Source organism: Rattus norvegicus, chromosome 1, assembly GCF_036323735.1.
Source record: "Rattus norvegicus strain BN/NHsdMcwi chromosome 1, GRCr8, whole genome shotgun sequence".
Lineage (NCBI taxonomy): Eukaryota > Metazoa > Chordata > Mammalia > Rodentia > Muridae > Rattus > Rattus norvegicus.
Window position 1 is genome coordinate 127675607 of NC_086019.1, and position 27724 is coordinate 127703330.

The window sequence follows — 27724 nt, forward strand, 5'->3', positions numbered from 1 at the left end:
CCCTTGGCCAGTAGACATCTCTGACCTGTGTTCTCTGGAAAGAATGAAGCCTGTGGTAAAAAACAAACAAACAAACAAACAAACAAACAAACAAACAAAACACCTGATGTCCTTCAGCCTGAAGCCCCAGAGGTCAGAGCGGAATGGTCTGCATTGATTGGTAGTTCCTGTTCTTTGTTTGTTGGATGACCTCAGAACCCCCTGGCTGGTCCACCTGTACAAGGACCGTAGCTGCCACTAGCCAGCCCCAGACCTAAGGCTATGGTGCTCTTGAGTACAAAGAGAAGCCTGATTAGACCCTGACGGTGGAGAACTACAGGGTCAGTGAGGCTGTCCTGTCCTTGGAGGCAGGGTGTGGGAGACCTTTCCTGAGAAAGCTAATATAGGTCTGTGACCTTCAGGAAGTGCTTGACTTGGGAAATCCCCAACTGGGGAGGAGTCTCCTGATTCTGCTCTCTTCTACTGTGGCTACCTGTGGTTGGGGCAGGCCTGTCCCAATCCCGAGTCTTGCTGAGTTCTCTTGGCCTGCTCAGCATCTCAGCAGGGTCCTCAATTCATCCTCCGAAGTCAGCTGTACGCTCAGAGCAAGGTCAGAGGCTTGGGTGCCACAAGCTTGTGAGCCCAAGTCTTGATTCCTTCTCTTTACTCTGTGACCATTTGACACTTGTTTATAACTAACTTTTGTCATTTTCATACCTCATCCCTGCCCTCTCCTCCTGAAACCCTTCGTCCTCAACATTCTCCCTCCTTTTCCATGTCTTTGTGGTATTTGTGTTCATAGTGTGTGTAAGAGAGAAGGATGGGAGAGAGAGAGAGAGAGAGAGAGAGAGAGAGAGAGAGAGAGAGAGACTCTAAGTTTATTGGCAGCTTGTGTGGCATAGAAAGGGGTTTATTTACTGAAGGATGAGCAGCTTTTGAGCCATTACACCCTCAAGAGAGTGACACTGAACAACCAATTATAGATAGATCTTAGGGAGGGGAACCTCATGAGCCCCTCCTTCTTCCAGGATGAAATGTTGATGGACCCAGTCTTGCGTAGGTAACTACAGTTGCCTTGAGTTTGTGAACCCTTTCTCTGAATGGCACTTGTTCCAGGAGTTTCTCTGAATGTAGTGACCCCTTTGCTCCTTGTAAGAGTGAAGTAGCTGGCTCACAAACACCATCATCCTGGGACTGGGCACCTGGCCATCAAATACAAGACTTGCATCCCCCAGGTGCCAGCCATTCCCTCAGACCTAGTAGCCATCTTCTCCTCTCATCTGAGTTTGGACTAATATGCTCCCAGACACTTGGTTGCTTTAATTGCTAAAGCTATTCCTCTCTACTCAGAGCCAAGAGTTCCTCATTGCTGGAAGCTCACACCTCTCTGTTCCCAGGAGGAGCATAGAGCCAGTATGTGAGGTCCAGAGCCACAGCATGTGCCACCCCCAACCCCAACAGCTACCCTTACTCTGCATGTGTGCGGTATATGTTCATATAGGGGCACTGGTGGCCAGCACTGTGGGATGGGAGCCTCATGATCTAGAATAGAGCTCTAGGTGAGTGGGGCTTCATGAGAGTCCATGATGGACTGTCACCCACATGGGGAGGAATTCAGCTGGATTGATCTTTCTGACCCAAGCCATCACTGAGTTAGAAGATAGAGTTGGTGACTGGAAGAAGTGTGATATCAAAGCTGCCACCCCAGCAACAGAGGCTGCAACTGCACTGACCATCAGTAAGGTGACAGTGCACTGGAACCTGTGATGTGATTGTTTGCCAGGCCTCTGTGTACTGTTAGTGGATTGCCTGTTAGAACCCAAAGCCTGGTCCTATCCCCGGCACCTACATCCTGCCCACTCATTTCTGTATCGCTCCTGGGAGCTTTTGCATCTCAAGTGCAGAACTCAGTCCTTGCAACAGACAGGACAAGTCCTGAAATGGTCATTAGCTGCCCCTCACTAGAGCTATAATGCCCGGGAACCATGCGCCACTGACTTGACTTAGTTTTTGCTTTTTCGAGAAAGGTTTTCTCTGTGTAGCCTTGGCTGTTTGGAAACTTGGTCAATGGACCAGGCTGGCCTTGAACTCATGGAGAACTACCTGCCTCTGCCTCCTGAGTGCTGGGATTAAAGGCATGCACTACCATGTGGATTTTAATGTTTTAGTTTGTTAACATTGCAGTCATTCCTCCCTCTGTGTCAATGGAGAACTGACTGCAAAATCCTTTGGGAGCTGCCCACATCCCTTGTATAAAAATGTAGTTTGCACACCTTCCTGCACACTCAGATTCATCACTTGATGGCTTAGCAGTGCCCACTACAGTGGAAGTGTCAAGTAAACAATGGTCACACTGTATAACCACAAGGGAAAAGTCTGTGCTTGCCCAGCATAGATACAGCCATCTTAGGTCTTATGGCATAATGCATGACCCAAAGTTCACAGGTGTGAATCCCAGATACAGAATGACAACCTCATCCTCAGGAATGGAGTCAGTCTTCCATTGAAGCACTCAGAGCATGTGTGTGATGGCCCTTGCACTGAACAATAGAGATGGAGCACTCTGTCAGCAGAGCTTCTGCTGTGCTGTCGTGGTCTAGAGATAGCAGATAGAGCCAGGACCTTGTTGCCCAGCTGGGGCCTAGGTTGGGTGGGCTAAGAAGCTACAGGTTAGCAGGAGTCCTGCTGCACAGTGGAGGAGGGACCTTCACATACTTCTGTGAGAGTATGGAATGTGCTGCTGTGTTTGTGAAACATCCCAACAGCAGGTGTGTGTCACCCCAGAGGCTGAGCTGTCTTGAGAGACAGTAATCTGAGGTCCTGGAGTACCCCTCATCACCTCATTCATACAGAGTGATCTAGCCATTTGTCAGTTACACGACTCATACTGGCTTCCCCTAAGCTGCAGTGAAGCTCAGTCCTCCAGCTTCACTATCCCAGTTGCTGTGTACCTTGTGCTGGGTATATAAGTCTCTGGTACCTTGTGCTGGGTATGTAAGTCCCCAGTTCTGGGTAGTCCTCTTTCAGGTAGATACTCACTCTGCACCTCCTCAGTTCCAGGGCCCTGTGAGCCAGAAGACCTCATCGATGGCATCATCTTTGCAGCCAACTACCTGGGCTCCACCCAGCTGCTCTCTGAGCGCAACCCCTCCAAAAACATCCGAATGATGCAAGCTCAAGAAGCTGTCAGCAGGGTCAAGGTGGGGTAATTCTGGTACTACTTGGGTGGGCTCCTGTGGGGAGCTCTGAAATGGGAGGAGTACAGTGGGATACAGGTGCTCTGTCCAGCACAGAAAGCAGGCATGGCCCAGCATCACAAAAGAGGCCTGTAGCCTGGCTGGCAAATGCTCAGCTGGACACAGTTGTCACTGGCTCCGTAAACATGGTCCACTCAGTCTTAGGGAAATGTCTTTTCAAAGATAGCTGAAGTGTTCCCATCTTTAAGCATCTTTGATTGGAGACTCAAATCCTGTCCCACCAGTGTATTTTTAGCACTGAAGTGCTTCAGGAAGCAGGGAAGAATCCATCAAATGTCACTCAAATGCATAGCCTCGAGGAACACTGACACACTCAAAGCTCCGTAGGCTCTTGGCTGTGTGGTTTTTCCAGCAGGTGGTGATGGACAAGGGAAGTGTGCAGCCACATTAACACCAGGGGGAAGAAAAGTGGCAATGTGCCCCACCCTGGATAAAGTGGAGCCTGCATACACTACCAGCCAGCAGGAGTATGAAACAACGTCAGCCCCCTATCTCACTCCCACCATACACTAACCTCCTTGGATGGGAACAGAGGGCACCAGGAGACAGGACCAGCTGGCTCCTGTCCCTTGACAAAGACTCTGGGCCCTGTGGCTCCTGACCCAGCCTTGCCTGTCCCTGTTCCCTGATCCCATCCTCTGGTACAGTCATTTCTGCCACTGGGGCTGGTGTGCATGAATGAGTTCTCATTCCTGTGTGTTCTCAGCACAGTGGTGGTGACAGTCCATCGGTCCCTGCAGGGGACTTGCAGAGTCGGAATCCTTCCTATTAAGCACAAGGCTGAAATAACATCACCTCAGCTTCCTTCCTGATTTTCTTTTCTCTTCTATGCTAATCAGAGGATGCAGAAGGCTGCTAAGATCAAGAAAAAAGCGGTGTGTAGGACCCATGTGGGCCGGAGACAGTGGGGCTTGTGTGTGTGTGTGTGTGTGTGTGTGTGTGTGTGTGTGTGCGCGCGCGCGCGCGCGCATGCATGTGTGCATGTGCATGTGCATGTATGCATGCATGCCATGTTCTATGCATGGGGATTCTGGTGGGAATTCAAACAATACCACAGAGCTCATAGGCTTTGCTTCCTCATTAGAAGATGCTGTTATTTGAGGGGTGAAATGAACTTACCCCTCTCCCTCTGCCCAGGCACAGGGAGATGGATTGCATGCTTGGTGTTGGATGTGCTTCCCTGCAGTAGAGTGCCTGCTTGCTTGCAGCCTCCTGTCCTTTGTGCTGCCCAGAATTGGAGAACGTGAGAGCCTTGGGGTCCTTATGGATGGATGGGGTTCTTATCCTACTTCTGGGTCATAGGCCCAGGAAGTCTATAGAGATACAGGCTGATGGAGCTAGACACAGGGCAGCTCTTTTCAAAATGGCTATCAGCAGCCAGGCTCCTTTGCTCAAGAGGACTTCCTTCTGGGCAGAATCTGGAGGTCCTTGTGCAGGGCCCCTTTATGATCTGGGTACATTTAGTGCTGCCTGAGCCATGGCCCATCCTGATTTCTGGTATCCTTTTGTAGGATTTTGCTTCTCTCTATCTTTTGCCAGGGCAGGTCAGAGATGACCAACCCCTTCCCTTTTGTCAGTTCTTCTCCAGTTGTTTACCCAACATTCGAGTCTAGTCCACATGAGTTTCTTCACTCAAGTTCTTTCATTGGACTTGGGCAACCTATAACATTGTTTTAATTTACTTCTTTTGAGCCATAATTCCAGAACATAACATTTAAGATACAGTGATATCTATGTTTGAAGATGTCATGGGGAAGAATGAGACCCATGTATGTTGTATGCTAACCTAAACAGTTAATTTAAAATTGTGATGCTGGGCAGTCCATTGATGTCAAATACAACTCAGGTTTTTTTGCAAACAGAGGAAAAACCCCTTTATATTCCTGAAGACTTTTCTTCAACTGGATTGTCTAGAAGGTTCCCCCCCCCCCAATTATTTCAAAGTAGCATTATCTTGTGGTAAATGGACAGCCCCAAAGATCGTTAAAACAGAACTAAAATGTATATAGTCACTGAAATACAAGGCCTCTCTTCAAGTTAGAATTCTTGAGAACTTGTCTTCAGGGAGAATTTCAATTGGAAGTTTGTCTTCTGAGTAATTAAGTCCCACTTTCTGCTATGTTGTCATGGAGAATACCGCCCTGGGCCCCCTAGTGACCACACTGAATTATTTACTCCAGCAGGCAAAGTGATCCTGGGGGAGTGGGGGGTGGGAAATTCTCTCTCAGTGCTGCTGTGTGGGTATCCAGGGTCCTTCACAGGTTTGAAAACCAATTAGAAGCTGCCCTGCCTAGGGGCAGGCTTTGAGTAGCTTCTCAGCCTCTGGAGCAGGAGGTTGAAACACAGCTGACAGACACAGCCTTTGTTTCCAGTGAGGGCCACAAACAAGGTGTGGCATCCACCCCTGCCTGCATGTCTCTGTCCGTTGATGCTCCGTCAGGGTCCTGTCCATCTCTCGTAGTTTTTGGAAGGCCTGACCGTGGCATCCATGTGATTGTGAACATTTAAGCAAAACGGAAGGGCTTGGCCTGAGTCAAACCTCTTTGAGAACATTCCCCTATTTCCTAGAGTCTCCAGCCTCAAGAATGTGCCTGGCATGTGGTGACAGTCCCTGAATCCAGCAAGAAATAGCCAGGGGACCCTTCTGAGTCTTCAGAGGGGACTCCTCACCAAGCCTACAGGCTTCCTGTGGCTACTCCATTTTGGAATAGTGTTTCCTTGCATGTCACCTCAGGTCACCGAGGGTCAGGCAGTGAACTGTGGTGGACCTTTGGGTTGTAAACATACGTGTTGTTCTTTCTTAGAATTCTGAGGGTGATGCTCAGACACTGACAGAAGTAGACCTCTTCATTTCTACCCAGAGGATCAAAGTCTTAAACGCTGACACACAGGTAAGCACTTGACAGACAGCTGTCCAGAGTCATGATAGCCAAGCCCTACACCTGGGACCTCAGGAGAGCAACCATCTAGCTGCAGAAGAGCTGTCCCCAAGAGTAGTGTGCTTCTACACCCAGGGGAAAGGGCACTGTCAGGGGATCAGGAGGTGACTTGCTAGACTACTGGTTCTCAAGCTTCCTGATGCTACGGCCCTTTAAATACATCCCCTCATGTTGTATGACACCCAACCTTACGGTTATTTTGTTGCCGCTTCATACCTGTTAATTTTGCTCCTGTTATGAATCGTAATGTAAATGATTTTGGAGATAGAGGTTTGCCGAAAGGGTTGCAACCTGCAGGTTGAGAAACGCTGCCCTAGACTTGCTGGGATCCCTTTCATCCTGAAGCTGATGGTCTTGCTAGCATTCCTTGCAATGTGGAAAGTACAAACTGGTGATTTAAAATAGAAGCACACTTTCGACTGCTGACTGGTGTTCTAGGAAACGGGACTCTGCATCCTCCCTGCTCCCTTTCCCGCTAGACTCTGAGAACCTGGCCATCAATAACCAGCAAGCTTACTCCAGTCACAGTTTACAGTGAACTGGAAGGAGGTGTCAACAGGAAACTGGTGTGGATGGAGCACTGGAACACTGGCTGGAGAGTGGGAACTTGTAAGAGAGCAGAGGCGGATGTGGCCAGGCATGGCCAAGGGGGTGGGGCCACCGCAGTGTCAGGCAACTTCTGTCCATGAGGAACCAGAGCGAGGGGTGACTTGGAAGCTTTTGCTAGTGGATAGTGTCACTCATGCTCAAGACCTAGCCCCCCACTGTCCCTGGGCTGTTGCCCCATCCCTGTGCTGTGGATGCTGAACCCCTATATAACCTTAGCAAGAACCAAATTACCAACTAGATCAATGGATCTCAGCCTGGGTCCTGACCTCTCTGGGAGTCGGGTGACCCTGTCACAGGGGTTGCCTATCAGATGTCCTTCATATCAGATATTTATATTATGATTCATAACAGTAGCAAACTTGCAGTTATGAAGTGAAAACAAAAATGATTTTGTTTCATTGGGGGGGGGTGGGGTCACCACAGCATGGGGAGCTGCATTAGAAGGCCACAGCATTAGGAAGGTTGAGAACCTCTGGCCTAGACAGAGGCATGCATTGCACACCACGAGAGATAGATTCTGTGCAAGAGAAAAGAGCTCCCGAGGTCAGACGCTCAGAAACACCAGATTTCCCTTTGTGACAGGAGAACAAAGGTACAAAAAGACCAACTGATTAGCTTTTCAGAGCCTTCGTGAGTAGCCTTGTTAGGAAGGGGTCATGGGCAAGATGCCCAAGGAGATTTCTGCCAAGTGACAAAAGACGTCAAGAGTTATGGGCCCAGCCAGGGACTACTAAGGAGACTCAGCGAGGACTGCAGGCTGGCTCGATACTTCATCTCCTCACTCGTGACAAACTCATCACAGGCCACCATGCGGGAAAGCTGCGAGGGTGTAGAGCCAGCCTGTGTGACAGCATTTTATGTTATTGGGATGGAGATGGGCTTCAGCACAAGGCCCGCTCCTTCTCTGAGGATGAAGAACCTCACCTCCACATCACACAGAACACATTGTCCAGGACCGTCATGAAACACTGTGTTTACCAGAGCTGCGATTCTCTCAGCAAGCGCCACTTAAATGCCATCCCCTTCAAGACATTTGGCAATGACCAGAGAGATATTTCTGGTGTTGGCATCCCAGTGGGTAGAGGCCAGGGATGACTACCAGCTTTCAGTGTGTGGGACAGCCCCGACTTCCACAGTAGAGTGAACTGGCCCCAACCGTGAGTAAGGTCAAGGTTACAAAACTCCAGAGCAGACTGATTGTTAGTGGTGAATACTCTCTGTGCTCCCTGATGTGGGCCTCTCCTCCTCCCAACAGGAAACCATGATGGACCATGCCTTGCGCACCATCTCCTACATTGCAGACATTGGGAACATCGTGGTTCTGATGGCCAGGCGCCGCATGCCCAGGTCAGCCTCTCAGGACTGCATCGAGACCACGCCTGGGGCCCAGGAAGGGAAGAAGCAGTACAAGATGATCTGTCACGTGTTCGAGTCAGAGGATGTAAGTAAAGGCTAGGACCTGGGTGAAGGAACTTCCCCTCCCCTAATAGCCAGCAAGCCACTCAGCTCCAGAGTCCACCCCGAGGGGACAAACCCAGGAGAGGCACCAGTGCCTCAGCTCACACTTGCATCTCCAAATAGAGTGAACAGTTTTATTTCCCTTCAGAGAGAGGTGCTTCCAGAGCTGTTAAATGCATAACCACTGTATTACCAGGGAAAGCATTCTATACAGCCTCTCACCCCTTAAATGGGGTTCATCGTTGCTTAAGTTCTGTTATTAAAATGCACGTGCTCACATGCCAGGGTTGCACAGAAAGATGCACTTGCTCCAAGGCTGGGTGGACTCTGCCTTTGCTGTGTCACTTTGCCATATAACACTGTTACTCTGTAACAAGTTACAATATTTTATTTTGAAATTTTAAATACCATCAATCCACTAAGACATCTTAGGGGTGTAGAAAGAAGGCTGTAATCTTAGGTCCTCAGAAGCTGAGACAGTGTAACCATGTCTGCCAGCCAGAACTACGAGGAGGAAGAGGAGGGGGAGGAGGAGGGGGGGAGGGAGGGAGGAAAGGAGGAAGGAAGGAAAGAGAAAAAGAAAGAACGAGCAAACAAAAATAAACAAATATTTGTTTCTAATAGAAAAGAAACTAGAGGTGGCCTTGGGGTACGGGTAGGGGTGGGGTGGGGAGCTCCAGCATCTTGATTGAGGTCCTTGAAGGCTGACCTTTCTCGAGCTTTCCTGAAAGACTGCAGTCGGGCTGTTATCTTTTCTCTGTTGACCTATTCCTTCTATGAAGAGGCCATCCCAAGCCTTTGTCAGTGGTGCAATACTGTGGCAGCAGCCATCTCCCGTGGGGCTAAGGCATGCTTGGTCACAGGAGGACTCACAAGCCCCAGTGTAGATCCATATATTTCATGATTTGAAATCCAGTATAGAAACTTTATCTGAAGACAAGGTTCAAAACCGTGCATGACAGCTGTTACCTTTTTTCTAAGGCATCAGTTGAAAGCGAGTCGGAGCGTTTTATAGTTCCTTTTATTTTCCTGTACAGACCTACCAGTCTGTGAACAGTCCTACAGTTCCCACCATTGCATGGAGATCTGTGGACAGGTAGACAGACACGTTTGTGTCGTTGAGAGTTTGGGGATGTCTTAGAGAACCAGTGCGGTAGATGTCAAGAGGCAAGGAGAGCAAGCAAGAACCAGCAAGTAAGGCTCATGTGCAGATTGTGGAAGAGCCCAGCTTCAGCTGGCACAGACATCTTTGGGGCACAGTGAGGGTAGGACCCAAGTTCCATAGCCGTGAAGGAGTGAGGGAAAACTGCTCGGTCAATGTCAGGCACCCCACAGCAGCTGCTCAGAGAGAGGACGTGATGGTAGCCTTGTCCTGCTGAGTCCTGCATAGCCCTCTGTAAGGTAAAGCTCAGTGCTCTGGGGACAAAGCAAGAGTGGATGACAGAGCTAGGGAGAGTACTAGGCAGGATCTCCTCCTGACTGCTCTAGGACCTTGAGCCCACCTGCAGGAGACCACCAGGTACCAAGGCCCCTGCACCTTCCCCTCAGGTCACCTGAGGTCTTTAGCAGCCCATGCCCACAGGCCTGGCTGTGGGCTGGAACAAGCAAGGAACCCCTGTCGGATGGGCCGAGGTTGTGCCTCAACTTGTGAGCCCTGTGAGTTGGCTCATGTCCCAGCAGGAGGGAAACAAGGACACAAGGGCAAGAGGTAGGGTGGGAAGGCAGCAGGAGATGTGGGGACAGTAAGAGCAGGTGGGGACAGTAAGGGGAGGTAGGGAAGATCGGGACAAAAGGGGAAAGCAGGGGACAGCAGGCAGCACAAACTCCACAGCTCCGTGTGGATTGTTCTTGAAGACAGTGATCATTCTAAAGTGTGTAGCTGACTTAAGTCTCCCAGGCATTCCATAGAGGAGGCATAATATAGCAAGAAGAGTGGGTTGGAGGATGGGAAGTGGGTCTTGGAAAAACCCAGTCTGGAGCTTTTTTGGTAAAGTCATCTGATGCGGTCATTCCACCTTTCCCAGGCTGAGACATAAGGATTTGGTGGCTGGAGCACCGAGATGTTAGACAGGGCAGGCCCTCCCATCCCTGGCCCTTCTCTAAGACCTTCACTTCCTACTTTGCAGGTTTATCAGAGACCCACAAATGCTCCCGCATCAGTTCCTTTCCTTATCTGAGCCCGCAGCGCCACCTAGTGGTTGATGGGTCCTCCCACTGCTAACGTGCAGATGTGGGAAGAGCAACATTGTAGCATCCTTCCTCAGAGCTGCTCCCGGCCTGGTTTGGGTAGGCAGTTCAACTTAAATTCAGTCCATACTGAAAGCAAGGCCCCGAATGCAAGGATGTGATCCAGCGCAGCTTGATTTTCAGATGGGCTTGTTCATTTGGAAGCACTTAAATCACGTATTGTACAGAGGGAGAAAAGAATTGAAGCCAGCCCCTCCCATCTCAGACCATACCAAACCAAGGTTTTTCAGGGTTACCCTGCAGAGGCCCCTCAATGGCAGGTACAACGGAGGAGGGAGGACGTGGACTGAGTGGAGCTCAAACAGCAAGGGGGTTGGGAAGGGAAGGAGGAAGGGAATGTTTGTTTTGCTATGCACCGAGAAGTTCCCAAAAGTCCCGTGCCTTCCTAAGGCTGCACAGCTCGGAGCATGTCTGGTGTGGTCCAGGAGATGTCCATCTTAGAGCTTGCCCAGTGTCCCGTTTACACTGAAGGTGGGAAGGCCCTGCTGTCTCTCATCTGTGCCCAGGCCTCCATAGGCTTCTTTCTGCGGCAAAGAAATGAGTAATGCCCCCAATGACATGCCTCTTGTGGCCCTCAGCTTGGCACACCCTTCTGTACTGTAGCAATGTGGTACACACACCAGCCTCCATCTATTTGAATTTTATCATTCTGGAGAGAGAGAAAATGGACAGTTAACCATGTATGTGACACTTCTGGGGCTGCAGTGGGACCTCAACTCTATTTTTATTTTTTAGAACAAAATAGGAATAAAAATGTTACAGTTTCTAATTAAAGCATTAAAGTCTGGTATTTAGCAAATACTTCCACTTCACCATTTTCTGTGATTTAAAAAAAAAAAAAAAAACCACCTTGCTTTGTTTCCGTGTCTGGACACGAAGTAGCAGGAACAGCAGAGAGGCTCATCATGGTGGCCCAAGAATGGCAGACCATTTTCGTCAGCCTAGAGCTCAGAGTGACTCCTTCAGTCAGTCCCTCAGTCTTTTAAGCCCAAACGAGGACACTTTTGAAGGCTTGTGGGCCCCTAGTAGATTCTGTGTGTCCATGCTTGGGTCTAGCACACCTTCCTTCCTTCCCACAGGCCCAGCTGATAGCCCAGTCAATTGGGCAGGCCTTCAGTGTGGCCTACCAGGAGTTCCTGAGGGCCAACGGCATCAACCCTGAGGACCTGAGCCAGAAGGAATACAGTGATATCATAAATACCCAGGAGATGTATAATGATGACCTTATCCACTTCTCAAACTCGGAGAACTGCAAGGAGGTAAGCCACATCGCTGGGGTCTCCAAAACCTCCTCTTCTGGACACTGCTCTCCAAAACAAACCCCTCCCCTCAGACATGGGCCAGGCGGCTTGGACGTGGAGGCTACCTCAGTGCCTCCTCAGCTCAGCTCACCAGGCAAAACTGTGAGCGAGGCTTCCTTCCTTACACCAGTGTGTGTCCAGGGCGGGGACCCTTGGGGTATGTCCTGGTCCTGCCTTGGAGATAGGCACTTAGATGGAGATGATATACTTGCTATAGAGACAGATTCCAATCAGTTACAAGAACCCTGAAAACGTGCCTTTTAATGTTGTTGCCACCGTCCACTGGGCTTGGCACATGGAGATATTTCTGAAAAGCACATGGGAGTCATCTTTTAAGTAGGGAGCCTGGCAAGGGAAATTCTGAAAATGCTGGTTGCAGAGTCCGGAGCAGATCCCAGAAGCCTTCCCTGGAGGCTTTGGAATGAGTGGGTGAGCTCCTGAGAGAATTAATGAATGCTTCCAAGTGTCTGTTAGAGGAGCGAGTGAACGAATTATCCTGGATCCTTGTTGAGTGCATGCCTGATCCTGGCTCCTTGACTGTGTGGCAGATTGCTTTTTTTTTTAAAGCAAAGAAAAAGTGTAGGACTTTGGAGATGAGAGCAGGCACTAGAGAGCCATCCTCTGGCCTCATGGGGTTTGGTGGGTGGGAGAGCTCCAGGGCCTCAGAGCTACATTTGCGTCCTGCCCTCCTGCTGAGTGTGGCAGGAGAGGGGACTCTACTTCTCATTTCCCAGAATCCTCCTGAGTCCCGGATACTGTTGGAAGCCAGAGCAGGGAAGGTCCAGAGGAAGGGTAGTCCTCTCAGACCCAAACCTTTCTTAACAGAGGTAAACTGGCCTCTGCCTGAGGGCAGAACAGGAACCATAGGACCAAATCTCATCAAGTCTTTCCCTGTGCTTGGCCACAAGTGGGCCTTCTCACTGTCCCTTCCCCACCCCCCACCCCACAGCTGCAGCTGGAGAAGCACAAGGGTGAGATTTTGGGTGTGGTGGTCGTGGAGTCAGGCTGGGGCTCCATCCTGCCCACTGTGATCCTGGCGAACATGATGAACGGCGGCCCAGCAGCTCGCTCGGGGAAGCTGAGCATTGGCGACCAGATCATGTCCATCAATGGCACCAGCCTGGTGGGGCTGCCCCTCGCTACCTGCCAGGGTATCATCAAGGTGGGTGTTCTGGGGTACCGTGGTGGTGGTCTCCTCAGCCCTACCTCACTTGATCCATAACCCTCACTTGACACTGGAGCCCAGAGAGATTTCCCCTCCCGCTAAGGGGGTCCATCACAGTCAGCCGATCCTAAGACTAGCACATACCTGAAGTCAGAGGAAGACCCAAACTCCCCCAGCATGGGAAGAGGGGACTGTCATCATCTCACTCTGGGCAAGGTGCCTCGGACCTCTGTAAGTAGAGTGATGACTCAGTGTGCTGTGCCTGGGGTATTCTGAGGCTACCCTTCAGGAGACACTTCTAGGTGCTAAGTCATGGCAGCCTGGAAGCTGTGTTATATGGACAAGGTACTGGGAGGGTGGCTTTCTTTCTGACTACCTGGCCTGTGGGTTGGGGTCTTTGGGAGGTATTGAGGCAAAGGGAACATAAGGAGGTGGGGTCAGGTCTTCGTACTGCCTAGTTCAAGACTCAAGGCAGCTGGTGTTGATATTGGTGACAGCGCCGTGAGCCTTGTCTTCTCCCACCCTTTGTAGTGGCAACTGAGTTAAGTCCCACTGTTCTTCCAACATAAGGGACTTTTCCAAAGACTAGAATGTGACACGAAGGGGCTTTAGGAGCCTATCTGGAGAAGCTTCTTTCCAATAGGACATATATACAGGCCCAGCCTAGCTTTTGCTGTGCTGTGTTTCCTGGGAGCCCTGTATGTATGTCCGTCTCTGAGTACGTTTAAATTATGGCCATGAAAGGCCAAGCCACTGTGGCCTGGGTTGCTGGGAAGGACATGTCTGCTCTAGAGCCTGTGGTTCCTCTTGGCTCCTAGCTTGCCTGTCTTGTTGTAGCTCCTGAGTCCCCAGCAACTCCTCAGGGTCTCACTGAGCAGGAATGTTCCTCTTGGATGTCTCCCAAGAGGGGGACATTTGGTTAGACACTGAGAGAGTTCTTTTGCGTAGAATCTGGTGACAGCCCCTTCCAGGCCCCTGAGTGTGACCCTGGCATTCAACCCCTCCGTTTTACTTAGCGTGCTCCCAGAGAAAACTAGGGCCCAGCTAATGACTTGCTTCCATGTTCCGCAGGGCCTGAAGAACCAAACACAGGTAAAGCTCAACATCGTCAGCTGTCCCCCAGTCACCACAGTCCTCATCAAACGTCCAGATCTCAAGTACCAGCTGGGTTTCAGCGTGCAAAATGGAATCGTGAGTCTACCCCCACACTCCCTGCCTGGGCTACCCACCCCACGTGTAGGGACTGGGCACTGAAGGCTGGAGTGCTATTCTGCCTACAGAGAGCTCTCTAGGCCAGCATTCAGCCCCAGTAGATGGGGCATGCTGACCAAGAGCCAGGGTGTGACTGGGATCCCTTAAACCCAGACCATTTTCTCTTGAGGATTATTCTCATCCAGTTCGTACTTGCAAGGGGTCTTGGCAAGGCTTGCTAGCTGTTGTAGCCTGGACACAGACAGCCACATGCTGGCATCACATACACCATGGTCAACAAACGCATCCTTCTCTCTTCATTGTTTCATTCATTCAGGACATTTGTTCATTCATTCAGCAGACATGTGTAAAACACCTGCTCCGTGTCTGGTTCTGCGGCAGGCGTTAAGGACACAGGAGGCCTTTCTACAGGAAGGGATGCTGGGCCAAGCATCTACCTGCTTGGCTTATCCTAAGCATATGTTCTTTTCCTCTCTACCTTCTCTGACCTGTTCAGCCAACATGAACTCTGGCTCCTTGGTTTCCCTCCTGCAAAGGTCCCGAAGGGCCTCACTACTACCACTGAATAAGTACAGAAGGGAGCCCTGTTTGCTTAAACCAGTGCTGAGTGCTACAGAGAGAGGACAGAGTTTGTAAGGAAGAGAGGGTGATGGGGGTGCTCTCCAACAGCCCTGAAGAAAAAACAGCAGGGGAGCATTCTAGAAAGACAACCGCCCGTGAGAGAATTGTCTTCACTCTTTGCTGTGGGGTTGCAGAGCCTGGGACGTGTCACAGGTCTGAGGTCCAGGTTGCTTTTCCTTTGGGTCACATAGCCTGCAAGGATGCCTGTGTACAACATGCGCTAACAAGTAGGGGGAAGGGACTGCATTGAGCTGTAGGGGGTAAATTAAGAGGAGTCAGGACAGAAGGAAGACCCTGTAGCAGGCCAGGTGCGACATGAGCCCTTCTTCAGGGGACAGAGCAGAAGGCAAGCTGTGTATGTTGGCGGGGGATAGGAGTGGGGATGGGGTCTGGAGGTATAAAGGGCCTGCAACACTCTCCTCCCAGAGGAGGCCCGTGGGATGGAGGGTAGCCAGTTGAGGACAGTGAGGTGTGGGTGTTGGAAATGTGGGGTACAGAGTTCAGAAGCCTGGTTCTGAAGGGTTTGGAGTTGATGGAAATGTATAAATTTGAGTACAAATTGTTGTTAGCCTCCAAAGGTCGTGGGCATGCAGGTTTTAAGGTGAGGCAGGACCTTACTCGGGGTTTGAATTAGTAGTGATGATGAGGACCCGGTCAAGTGAGACTGAAACTCTGGGACGTCCAGTAGGCACCCAGCCCTACCTGCCACTGAGTCCCACCCTCCCAGTTTTCCTGGCTAAGAAATGATCAAAACTCATGAAGGCCCTGCTTTGGCTGTGAGTGGATGTTGGGGTATCAGTGGAGGACACACATAGATTAGGGGACATGTGGGACTGGTATAAGAGGACTGATATGTTTCTCTCTAGGACTTAAGATTTCAGTTACCTGTAAGGCTTTAGGTCCTTCCATCAGCCACACCAGTGGCTGACCACCCCCCTACCCACCCACCCCCCTACCCCCCTGCCCACCACTGAGCTGAAGGGAGCATCCGCTCATCCCCTTATGCACTCTGAGTCTCCTGGAGAAGCCTGCCTACCTCAGAGCTGGTTTTGCATAAGTGCTTTTTCCATTGGCAGCCTCATCCACTCCAAGTAGAAAGCATTAGTTTGCAGACGGGCCCCAGATGACCCAATTAAGGCTATTTCCATATGGAGCCCCCTTTCTCTTCCCATGATATCTTCCAAGGAGTCAAGAATTTTTCAGCTTGGAGGCTCCCTAGAGTGCATACCGAGCTGTTAGAGCATGCAGAGGCCCCTACAGTGGGGGCCTTGTGGTTTTTTGTTTTTGGGTGTTTTTTTTTTTTTTTTTTTTTTGAGAGCCAACAGCACCATGTATGTGACAGCTCCCTCAGGCGTCTCAGGCGTCTCCTGTTCCCCTTCCTTGCTTCCATATTCCCAAAGCCTTGTAATCCACAGCCGGAGTCTACCTCCCAGCAGACACCCTACTAAGGCACAAGCCTCTTTGCCTTCTTTCCCCCTTGATCCTTTTTCTCTAGTTTCCAAAAGTCACTGTCCGCAAGGAATTGTAACAAAGTAACATCCTCGAACCACCCTGCAACACCTTGTTCAAGATCTTCAAAGAACCTGTTGTTATTATCACAAAATATCCTTACCTCACTTTGGAAAAAGACTCAAGTCAATGATTAATGCTTGCGTCTAGTGTAGGCAGTCTGGTAAGAAGAGCCCTGGTGGGACAGAGCTGGCCCCAGCTTCTTAGGCAGTGGTGAGTACAGGCTGTCCCTCATGCTCTGACAGCTCTTCTGGATCCTCATCACTTAGTATCTAGGATCTCGAATGGTAATTGGACTCACTCCCGGTGGCCTGACACAGGCAGTGTCCCTGGGCTGTGACATCAATATTCTTTCATGTCCCAGCCAAGACACATGCCTCCTTCCAGGAAGGGAGGATCCTAAGAACTGAGAGGGTCAAACTGTGGGTATCACATCAGGCTCCCTTCTCCCCTTGCTTTGGGAACTACTCAAAGCCCACAAAAGAAATGACTACAAGAGGCATGGGCTGCCAGAGGCAGCCTGTGGCAGTAGGCTTAAGCTTCTCTGGTTGTGTGGGCGATGAGGGAGATGAGAGTTGACTATGGACGTGGCCAAGCAGAGGTTGGATGAGGAAGCCCTGAACTTAGTGCTTTGATACAGGGTGAGCCATTACCAAACAGTAGGCACATTTCTGACTGGGACTTGGGGCTCACCCTTGGGTCCCAAGGAGAGTTGTCAATAAGGCAAGGTCATGTATAAATGAGGAAGACAGCCTGGCTCCTCCCAGCACTTGCACCCATGTCTTCTGCAGGCATCTGATCTTTTAGGGTGCTTGACCCTGTGTCATAGCTTCCTACCTTTAAATCTGAAGACCTGTAAAATGTCATAAAACCATGAGACATTAGCTGGACTGTTAATGTCGTCAGACTGAGAAAGTACCAGCCACAGAAGCTCTCATATGAGATGTAGGCCCTGAAGCACTAGGGGTCAGCCCACCTGGACTCTCCAACTTGGCAGGGGACTATTGATACCTCTGGACCAGTCTTACTGTCTTCAGACCCAGCCAGTGAGATGTGACCCTGGCTTGGGGTGCTAGAGTAACACTAGGGAGATATATTGGTCTGGGTTCTCTAGAGAAATATATATATTGCAGTAACCTCTCTAGAGAAGCATATATATTGCAGTAACCTCTCCAACCCAAATAAGCCCGCACATCTCAGTTAACTTGAATACAAGCTGTGTACCTAGATTGGGCAGATTTACCACTGCAGTACTCTATTCCCCAGCTAGGAGATCCCTTATAACTTGTGGTTTCTCCATGCCACACGCTTCAGCTCCATCTTCCTTCCACCCTCTCCTCTTCCATTGACCCCCTCTCTCTCCTCTCCCCCTCTCTCCTCAACTCTTCAGCTCCACCTTCTCTTCCCCTGCCCGATCACCAGCTCTCGCCTTTATTTTATAAGTTAAAATGGAAAGAAGGTTCTGATGAAGTCACCTGAGTACTAGGTACATGACTAGACAGCCCTTCTTAGGGAAGCAGAATTAGCATCAAAATATAAACAGCTCCAGGGCAATCCACAACATATATATACATACATATATATGCATATGTATACATAATATGTGTGTATGTGTGTATAACATATTCTCTATCACATATATTCTAATTAGTATGTACACACATATGTATGCATTACGTATGTATGTATTTATTAGAGTGGCTGACAGCTTATGGTCTGACTATTCCAACAATGGCTACCTCTGAATGGAAATTTCAAGAATCCAGTACTTGTTTAGTCCACGATGCTGGATGTCTCAGCTGGACTTCAGCTTATACTGGAATGCTGGAATCATGAGGAAGGAATCTAACACAGTGAAGGGGTGAACTTCCCAGGGAAAGTGAGGGCAAGCAGGCAGAGAGCAAGTTTCCTTCTTCCAGGCCTTCTCTAGAGGCTGCCACCAGAGGGTGTGGCTCAGATTTAAGGTGATCCTCCCACATCAAAAGATCTAGATTTGGGCCAGGTCTTCCCAATTCAAATAATTCAATGAAGAAAAATCCCTCATAGGCATGCCCAGCCACTTCGGTTTTAGTTTATTCCAGATGTAGTCAAGTTGACGACCAAGAATAGCCAGGACAGGGGGTGTGGGAGTACTGTCCCCAGATGCCTGGGTGGCTAGCAAGTGCTCCCAGGAGCTCACTCCTGCAGGCCAGGGTGTCTGAGGTTGGGGGATAGGCTCACGAGAGACCCTTAGGTCTGACTGTAGCTTCTCTATGATGGCTTCTCCTCCAGCCTTTTTAACCTGACTAACAACCATGTTTTCTGGGATGTGTGAGGCCCAGTGCCTTTCTTCCCTGTGCATAAATCTCTCCCTCTTCTCCCTGGCCTCTCTGGATGCCATTTTTCTCATGTCTTGGTTTTTAATGAGTTTTGTGAGTGAATGGATACAGCTTTCTGGCTCAGCGTCACTTTGCCAAACTCTCGTTGTTCCTTAAGAGTTTACCATCCCAGTCTCTGTGAGGTTCCTCAGAAAGAACACCGGAGCGTAGCTGGTGGAGAAATCTCACGGTAGGCAGTCCCAGGAAGAAGCTCTCTGCTCCACCTTGGCAGTCTGACACTCACACAATGGTGCTGGCTCCTCTTCTTAAGGCCATATGCTACCTCACAGTTGTCCCCGCTCACGTGTCACGGACTGAAATGCTGGGATCTTCCCCCATCGGCGGGACGTGGTGGGATGGGTCAGGGTGCGTGGGAATGTGTGTGCTGACGTCACTTGTCCCCGTAGATTTGCAGCCTCATGAGAGGGGGTATTGCAGAGCGAGGTGGTGTCCGAGTCGGCCACCGTATCATCGAGATCAACGGACAGAGTGTGGTAGCCACAGCCCACGAGAAGATAGTCCAGGCTCTGTCTAACTCAGTTGGAGAGGTAAGACTGCTGGTCTGCCCCTGAAGTCCAGGGCTGTTTGGGCTCCTGTTTTCTAGTTCAGCCCTTCTTGGGTCATTTCCATCCCAGCAAGAGAATGGTCGGGGTCTCCATGGAGGGGTATAGCTGTCCACAAGGATCTAACAGGTGAGTAGGCTAACCTGGGTGATGCAGCGGTACACAGACAGGAGACTTACCAGTATGGGCGAAGTTTATGGTATGAAGGGATTGAAGGTGTGTGTGTGTGTGTGTGTGTGTGTGTGTGTGTGTGTGTGTGTGTGTGTGTGCATTTAGAAATTTGCAGGCGCTGTGTATGTTCATGATGCCTACATCTCAGTGTGAGAGTGTGCGCACAGCAGTCCACATACCCATGTGTATGGGGCTGTGGGTGTGAGTGTGGGAGTGAGAAAGTGTGAGTGCTAGCACAGAGGGTGAGGCTGGCCCTGAGCTGGAGAGGCACGAGCTGGTGATGTGGTGTACCAGCTGATGTTTTCCTGGTATTCTTTCGTGGTCCCTGCAGGGCTGCCAGACTCCCTCTGGTGGCCACTTGGTGCTCATTCAGAGTGGGTGGTCAGGGCTCCCATTTCCTGTGGGCAGGGAAAGGTGTGAGTTCCTATTTCCTCAGGGGATCCTGATTCATGCCCCTTAAATCACCTCTCTTGGGGCCACACTGACCAAGTCAGCATCTTTTGACATACCAGGGTGGGGTTTGGGGGGATTAGGGTGGGAGGTGGGATGGGAGAAGTGCATTCTTTGGACTGGCAGCCATGATGGCTGACTCAAAGGGAGGGGACAGGAGGGGGGCATTGGCCGCTTCTAACTAATGGCTTCCAAGAAAGGAAAATCCAATTTTCCTAAGTAGCCATTCAGAAATGACTGCCCTCGGAGTAATCAGTCTCACACCTAAAGAAATCGATCCTGTGGGGGAGTGGGCCGGGGACCCCAAGAAATGATTCTACTGCCTCAGGCCTTAGATTAATTGATAACTGAGGAAACAGCAAGGTGAGGGAGTGTGGCAGACTCCCTTCAGCCTGTGGGCCGAAGCTGCACCCACCCCGACCTGGGTGTCTGCCTGTGTTTCCCACCAAGCCCAAGCTCCTTTGGAGAATAAGTCACTGTTCTGAGACATCCCGTGGGTTGTGGGTGGGGTAGGGTTTAATTGAAGAATTATGGAGAATGAAGCTTCTGAGGGAAAAGCTGTCCTGGGATTGTGGAGGAGCTGACCAAGCACACATCTGCACATTTCGCCTGTATGAGCTCTGCAGAGTCCAGTCTGGGCTGGAAACGGACCTGAGGGCAGCTGAGACCCTGGCAGCTTCTTCCAGGAGCACAGCACAGAGTCCAGGGGCACAGCCATTATGAGGGGTGGGGCAGGAGAGATCAAAGCTCCCTGCTGTTTGCTTCCAGAGGCTCAGTATCTTTTACCTCCCACCACCCAGGAAGCAATCCCGTGGCAGGCTGGTGGTGTGCTCAGCCCATGTGGAACCAGCAAGGGCAGCTGGGCGGTTGAGAGTTCTTTGTTAGCTGAGGGGCACCTGTCTTTTCAGCTCTTTGCTGGCCTGCACTCTGGCCTCATCCAGGGTCGGTGCGCTCCCCTCTCAGAAGCACAGCACATTCCTTGCTGCTCTGGGGTGAGGGGCCTGTGTCCAGTCACCATCGGAAGTCTAATGGTTCATTGAGATGGGTGTAAAGGGTGTGACACAGTGTATGAAACCCTGTGTCGGAGAGGGTCCCACCCTTCCACGGTAGCCTGCTCACTGTGAGAGCCTCTCCGAGCTGTTTTCATTTCTGATGTCTCCGCTTGATTAAGAAGTGGCGGCCGGCTCAGCCTTCCCTCTCTGTTTGCAGATTCACATGAAGACCATGCCTGCAGCCATGTTCAGGCTCCTCACAGGCCAGGAGACACCGCTGTACATCTAGGTACACCCTGCCTCGCCAAGGAGCAGGGACTCCAGGCAGACCCACCTGGGCCCAGAGGAGCCAGAAGCCAGGACAAAGCCCTGACCCCTGACCCCGCAGCCCAACCAAGAACTCTGGCTCTCCCCCCTCCCCACCCCCAAGGGTGTGTCCTTGTCACCTAGGTTTTTTTTTTGTTTGTTTGGTTGGTTGGTTTGGGGTTTTTTTTTTGTTTGTTTGTTTTATTTTGTTTTGGGTTTTGCTAAAAAAAGAAAAGGGAAAAAAAAAAGCTATGTCCTTACTGAAGGGGAGTCACAGGACAATCCTTTGTAAAACTTACCAGTCTTCTGCCATATTTTCATTGCGGCTGATGAAGGGTGCTCACAGGTAGTTCTATGTGTGGTGTGCTGTGTCTCTACTCCCTGAGGCTATGGAATGTGAATGTGGCGCCCACCCCGCCCGCACATCTGTGTGGCTGTGAAGGGAGCCCTCTGTGATGCAGCTGCAGCCTTTTCTGCCCTTGGCTGGGACACCTGGGGTCCAGTGGTGTCCTAAAAGGGCCCCCATGTGCTGGCCTTGCCTCCTCTACACAGGCACAGGGGGCAGCCTGGCTCCCAGGCTGAGACTTGTGCCGTGTGGGAACGTGTGATTGATTGTAAGTATTTACGCAGCAAGGGGATGCTCCCAAGTTAAATAAAAAATCATGGTCACGATGTCAAAACTCCATATTTATTTAGCAACAAATACTGTTTGGACTTTGACCTTGGCAAGCCATTCTCTGGATGTTTAGGTTTTCTGACAATCTGTGACCACTGCTGCTTCTCCTGTCCTAGCCTGTTCTGAGACCCCTGAGACCCTGTGAACTTCCCTGGGCATCCTTACCTTGACTGACTCCTTCTCCACCACAGGGCTTCCTGTTAGGGGGCAACGTCCTGCTGGGGACAAAGGCAGAGGCATGGGAAATGTTCCTATTTAAATAGCAACAACAAAACTCTACCTACACATATGTACACACACACACACACACACACACACACACACACCCCTCTGTCCCCAACAAAGGAAGCCCACACCAGAAAACCCCACCTCTACCCTTCCAGAAGGGACCAGCAAGAGTGCAAATTACGTGTCAAGTGAGCTGCTCCGCCATCACTCCCAGAGCAGTGTTAGTGGTTATAGACCAAGGAACGCAGTGGCTGGCTCAGCGCGTTAGAGATCAATGTTAACTGACGTCATTTTGTCTGGCAGCCTCTTTTTTTGGCTCAAGCCTTGAAGAATACACTGTGACTTAAGAAGCCTTACCACACAGTAACTAAAGATTTAGGATTACTGTACTCGAGGAATAACCTGTGTGTTGCATGCAGCTGACCCTAGGAAGACTTCGTGCATATTGCTAATAAACCTGAAGTCATGATCAAAAGCACTTCTGTGTGCCTCATTTGTCAGCAGGGCAGTACACGCTCTGTGGGCCTCTCATTTCCACAGTTTGGACCGTGCTCTGGGAGTCTGTCCTGCGGTAACAGCACCCCTTCCTGGTCTGGAACCATAGCAGCTCCCACGCAGGTGGACACGAGGGCAAGCGTTAAACCCACCAGGAGTCACTGATGATGTCAGGCCAGCTCCAGGTCTCTCTACTCACCTGCTGCACCCAAGAGATGGCTGTGGTTTGACTAAATAAAAGCAATGGAGACCTAGGTTTCTCTAGATCTAGGTTACCTCAGAAATGTGTGTGAGCATGTTAAAGGATGTTGGCCCACACCCCTGGCCTTTCTCCAGACCATTGGGATCCATACCTGTAGAGTGTTGGCAGGGCGTCTGCCGTTCTGTACCTTGCTACGTGAGGACATGACAGGAGGAAGGAACCGGGTGAGCTTGGGATTGTTTCTGGAGGTCGAGACGGGGGACCTGGGCAGGATTCTCCTCTTTGGCCCCCCACAGCAGAACATACCCTCGAGCTGTTGGCCAGGTGTTTTCATTGCTCGTGACTCTGAGGAACCCTCTGAGGGGCCTGACCCATGTCACTCCTCGCCATCAGGAGCAGGTGAGAAACAGCCTTTCACTAGGAACCCTGGCCTCAAACAGTGCCCTGGGAAATGCCATCAGAAATGCAGCACAGAGGTCTCCAAGTCTGTAGCCTTACTCCCCGAAGATGTTAGAACTGAGAGCAAAGAAAAACGCTTCACTTCGCCAAGGTTCAGAAACCGGTATCCAAATGGCTCGCCGGCATTCTTGCAGAATGGAATGAGCAGTCCCGGAGGTGAAAGCAAGACAGCCGAGGAGCTGGTCCCTGTTGCTAGGCCCACGGAATGCCCCTGCGTGTCCTAGACGAGCATGTGCCCCACTCCAAAGAGAAGACGCACAGTCAGAGAGGATAGGAGGGCACAATGTCTATTGCCTGGTGTACAGCATGTACAGTGTGTGCATGTGTTTTCACCCGTGTGCAGGCATGTGACCATTGGTGCACACGTGGAGTGTCTTCCTCGGTCACGTCCCATCTTATTTTTTGAGGCAGTCTTTTACAGAACCAGGGGCTTGCTGTAGCAGCTGTCCCAGCTATCCAGTGAGCCCGAGACCAGCCTGTCCTTGCCTGCCCCAGCACTGGAGCTACAGTGTGTACCTCCCTTCCTTCTTAGAATCCAACCTCAGATCCTCATGCTTGCCCAGTGAGCGCTTTACCCACCGAGCCATCTCCCAGTCCCTGGTCCACATAGCTCAGGGCCTTACATGGAAGACTTTGGAATAAGTACCACCTTCCAGGTACCTTGAATGTCAGGGCCACAGAGGGGCAGCTGTGGTTTGGGCCTGTGAACATAGTGGGCTGCCTTCTCACCTCAGCCCCCGGCACTGAGAAACACCTTGTAGTAGCTGTGGCAGCTTCTTGCTCCCCCAAACCCAGTCCTTCCAGGACCCTTTTAGTCCCAGTGAGAACTCAGAGACCAGAAATACTTTTTATTAAAACACTGATCATTATTAAAACACCTTGAGGTACATTAAATAAATACAACCTTTCATGTTGTACAAACAGGTCTCTGGTGGCCTGAAAACAATTTCCTATAAACTCTGCTTCAGCAGCAGCTGTGGACTGACACAGCTGAGTGGGGGTTGGGGGTGGGGAGAAGATCCACAGTGAGCTTCCCACTCCAGGGCTGGTTGCAAGCATTTGGGATTTTATCGGGGCCTCCCTGGGAAGGAGACCTAAGTCCTCGTTGTGAAGCCTCCAGCCTTCCTCACAGTAGAGTTGCTGCCCACACTGGGTTCACATCAGCATCTTCCTGCCCCCCAAGCAGAGTTGAAGGATGTCCTAGAAGATACTCTTTTTTTGTTTTTTGGCTGGGGGCCCACGACCTGGCAAACTGAGCATGAGAGCGTCTTCCCCCAAATGATTACCAGTGGGCCCAGTTCAGATACCAGCAAAAGAAGAAGGACAGACCTTCCAAGATGGAAACATGTGCAAGCAGTGGGAAGGGGGACAGCCTTTGCTTCAACAAGGGACCCACATACCTGCCTGGGTTCCTAATACTCGCTCACCACTGAGACAGGGTTAGGGGACCTGGGAGAGACGAGTCAAACTGCAAGACCATTGTCTGGTGGCTGTTCCCAGTGCCTCTGACTCCCTGGAAGCCTGGATCTTGGGCATTTTAATGCCTTCATGGTCCACCCAGGGCTCTGAGAAGGTGAACCAAGATTGACGTGTCATGGAACACCCACCCTATAGCATGAAGTGCTGTAGTTTCTTTATCCAGCATATACGTCTGTTAGGGGAGCCATCTCACAGCCTAGTTAGAACGGTGTGTGTACACCACTTCCTTGAGAATGTCTGGGACTCAGGGCTTCCGGGTAGTAGGGGTAGCCTGCACCTGAGGAGAGGTGCGGCTTGAGTCAGAAGTGCCACATGATAGCTAGTTGAGGGCCTGCAGTAAAGAGGCAGCACGAAGGCCACAGTGCCCTGTGTGCAATCCAGAAAATGGTCACCCTGGCCACACTATGAAAATACCTCAGAGCCTGGGTCAGTTGGGTTGGGGGTTGGTCCTGGCTTCTCTTGGGTCATAGATTGTTCTGAGATCCACAAATGTTTAAGCACTGCTTCATGGATCCTCCAATCAGGTGCTACCCTGCCACTACCTCACTTCACCCCATCCTTGAGGTGGTGAAAATGCCTAGCAACCAGGCATGAAAGTATTTCGTGCTGCGAAGCTCGGGGCGAGCCATTCCACCTGTAAGGGATGTGCTCTGGGGGGGGGGGATTTTCAAAGCCCTCACTCAAGGGAAATTTAGAGGATTTTACGGTCTGAATAAAGTGCTCAAAAATTCCATCTCTATTAATTCTCCTGTGGGAGAGGCAAGGGTGCTGTCAGATGCCTGATTTATATTTTCCAGCTCTCTAACCTCAGGAAGGCAACAGCCTATGGCAATGGTAAAGCCATCGGGCACGGACAGCTGATCGCCGCTAGGGGTTTTCAGAGGCCGTGTGTGGCCTGAACCTCCATTGCTTCCGAACACACAGAGGCCTTCAACATATTGGCTACAGGGAATTTGGGGACTGGATCAGGGTAGTAGAAGGTCAGGCAAGGGCTGGCAAAATGGAGAGAAGAGCTGCCTAAACCTACCAGCTGGGCACCGAACAATGGCAGGTACCCTCTGGTCCACCCTGGCACTACTCACAGACTTAGGGCTTCTGTGCCTAGAGTGAGGCTCACAGGCCCACGACAGTTGCAGGGACCTCCCATGATTATAACTGCTGCTGGGGATGAAACAGATGTGGGCATTTCTGTTTTGTACAAGAAGTTCTTGTAGGCAGTGCTGCTCCAGACCCATTGTTGAGAAGTGGTTGCTGTTGATCTTGCTCGAAAATGAGGTCTGAAACAGCCAGGAAAGTCTGGGATGGCCATTTTGCCCCAAGCCACCCGGTTGTGCCTAAGCTGGGTTTGCCTTGCTTCTGGATGTCTACCACTGGCATTCTCCCAGAAATAAGACACTGACCACTTGTATCCTTCACTGCAGGTGTGCCTGCTGCCACCTGAGCCGCAAAAGGACAACTCTAGGTCATGAGAGAGAGGTTTGCCTTAGCCGGGGGTGCACATATAGCAGATGGTAGCTTCCCTAGCCCCAGACTGTGACCTACCCAGCACAATTAGGTGAGTGAGGTCAGATACGAGGGGAAGTCCTCCAAGGATGAGGAGAGAAGCTTACTGTTAAGACACAAGTAACAAGTATTTGCTGTGGTTAAAGGATGGGAGGCTGTGGGGGAGGGGCCTAGGGAGAGGTGGGGATAGCAACCCACAGACAGAGGTCTAGTGGGGAGGCCCAGGACTCAGAGGAGGTGGGCATTTCAAGCCCTTGTGACACGTACTTGCTTCCCAAGAGTTATGTAGAAAAGCTTTCATTGTAGATTTGTTTGCATGACAGCCCAGTGGGTGAAAAGATGGTCCGGGGCGGTGTGAACATCACCTATTGCCTTTGAGAGGAAGTAATGGGTCTGAATCTGATAAAGGACTCATTGCAGAGTGATACCAGCCACATGGCTCCACGGCCGCTGCTACCCTATATTCTTTTAACACTGAACCAAACCAGGTCCAGAGGGGCATCGTGTGTTAAAGGCCTTGACTTGGGGCAGAGGCAGTGTCTTTATGTCCCACAAGTGTCACCTGTCCCCGGAATGGTATTCCCATCACAGTCTTCAGTTCAAGAGGTGCTATACCCCTGAAGCCACCACAGCTCACTAAGAGCAGGAGAGAAACATCTCTGAGTTAGTGGGACAGGGGACAAACAGTCCCCAGGAAGACAACCGATGGGAGAAAGAGTAACAGTTCCTTGCCCGGTCCACCAGTGAGCCTCCTGGATATCCTGGATGTTCTCAGTCCAGCAGGCCAAAGGCCTTTCTCTACCAAGCATGGTGACATCTTGCAGGACCCACACTTTGCAGGCACTGGGCCCATCAGTGTCCACATCCAGGCCTGTAGCTGCTTCATAGCTGGTCCAGGACGCCAGCACCAAAGATGGCCTCCTCCACCCTGGGCTCCTCTGAAGTGGCCGTTGACCGTATGGTACCCACCACATGTCGAACCTCTGTAGGGAGGCTGCAGTGTGTGTGTTCCAAAAACTTAGCCACCAGAACCCTGGTGTCTGCATAGGCCTTGCTCTCCACTAAAGAGTGTGGCCGCTCTTTGGAGACGGTCTGTAAGGTCTCTGGCTTGGCCCGTTGGTTCGTTTTCCAGGCATCTGAGTCACCAGTGGATGAGAGCTGGGGCTGACAGGCACCCATGGCTGGGCGTGATATGGAGACTAAAAAGCAAAGTAAAAGAGGTGATCGGAATACAGCAGTGATGAACTGAATGAAACCAAAGTTCTAGAAAAAGGAACAAACACAAGTGTGCCAGGGGAGAGCGGCTACCCCTGAGTGTGACCCAGTTCACTTTATCTCCTGTCAGTCTGGTATGAGTTTCCTGTTAACCTTAAAGGATTGGAGTGAGGGAAGAAATGAGCGGTGGGCCTATGAGGTGAGGATCTCTTCTCCTGCTCTATGACCTCTGTCCTTTGTGGTCTGACAGCTTGTTGGGGCAGAGTAGGAACATCCAGAGACAGTCTGATTTAAGACTACAGCTGGGGTGGCAGAATGGCAGTGAGATCCC

The 27724-nt window shown here is 50.8% G+C and overlaps 2 protein-coding genes across 18 annotated transcripts in view; one reads left to right on the forward strand and one right to left on the reverse strand.

Annotated features, from left to right (window-relative positions):
• Apba2 (amyloid beta precursor protein binding family A member 2) overlaps positions 1-22518 on the forward strand; it is a 233099-nt gene extending 210581 nt beyond the window's left edge. For 7 of the 14 annotated variants that reach the window (XM_039092566.2, XM_063275507.1, XM_039092570.2 and 4 more), the window contains 9 exons: positions 3034-3179; positions 4076-4111; positions 6041-6127; positions 8040-8225; positions 11569-11748; positions 12740-12952; positions 14027-14146; positions 19062-19202; positions 21048-22515. In XM_039092566.2, coding sequence (XP_038948494.1) covers positions 3034-3179; positions 4076-4111; positions 6041-6127; positions 8040-8225; positions 11569-11748; positions 12740-12952; positions 14027-14146; positions 19062-19202; positions 21048-21119 — 1181 coding nt within the window. In that variant the 3' untranslated portion in view covers positions 21120-22515. Of the gene's footprint in view, positions 1-3033; positions 3180-4075; positions 4112-6040; positions 6128-8039; positions 8226-11568; positions 11749-12739; positions 12953-14026; positions 14147-19061; positions 19203-21047 lie in introns of all 14 variants that reach the window. The other 7 variants (XM_063275521.1, XM_063275551.1, XM_039092574.2 and 4 more) reach the window with 2 other exon arrangements.
• Positions 22519-24029: 1511 nt separating this feature from the next.
• Entrep2 (endosomal transmembrane epsin interactor 2) overlaps positions 24030-27724 on the reverse strand; it is a 412215-nt gene continuing 408520 nt past the window's right edge. For all 4 annotated transcript variants that reach the window (NM_001427632.1, XM_063273639.1, XM_039094263.2 and 1 more), the window contains one exon: positions 24030-27377. In NM_001427632.1, coding sequence (NP_001414561.1) covers positions 27061-27377 — 317 coding nt within the window. In that variant the 3' untranslated portion in view covers positions 24030-27060. The remainder of the gene's footprint in view (positions 27378-27724) is intronic.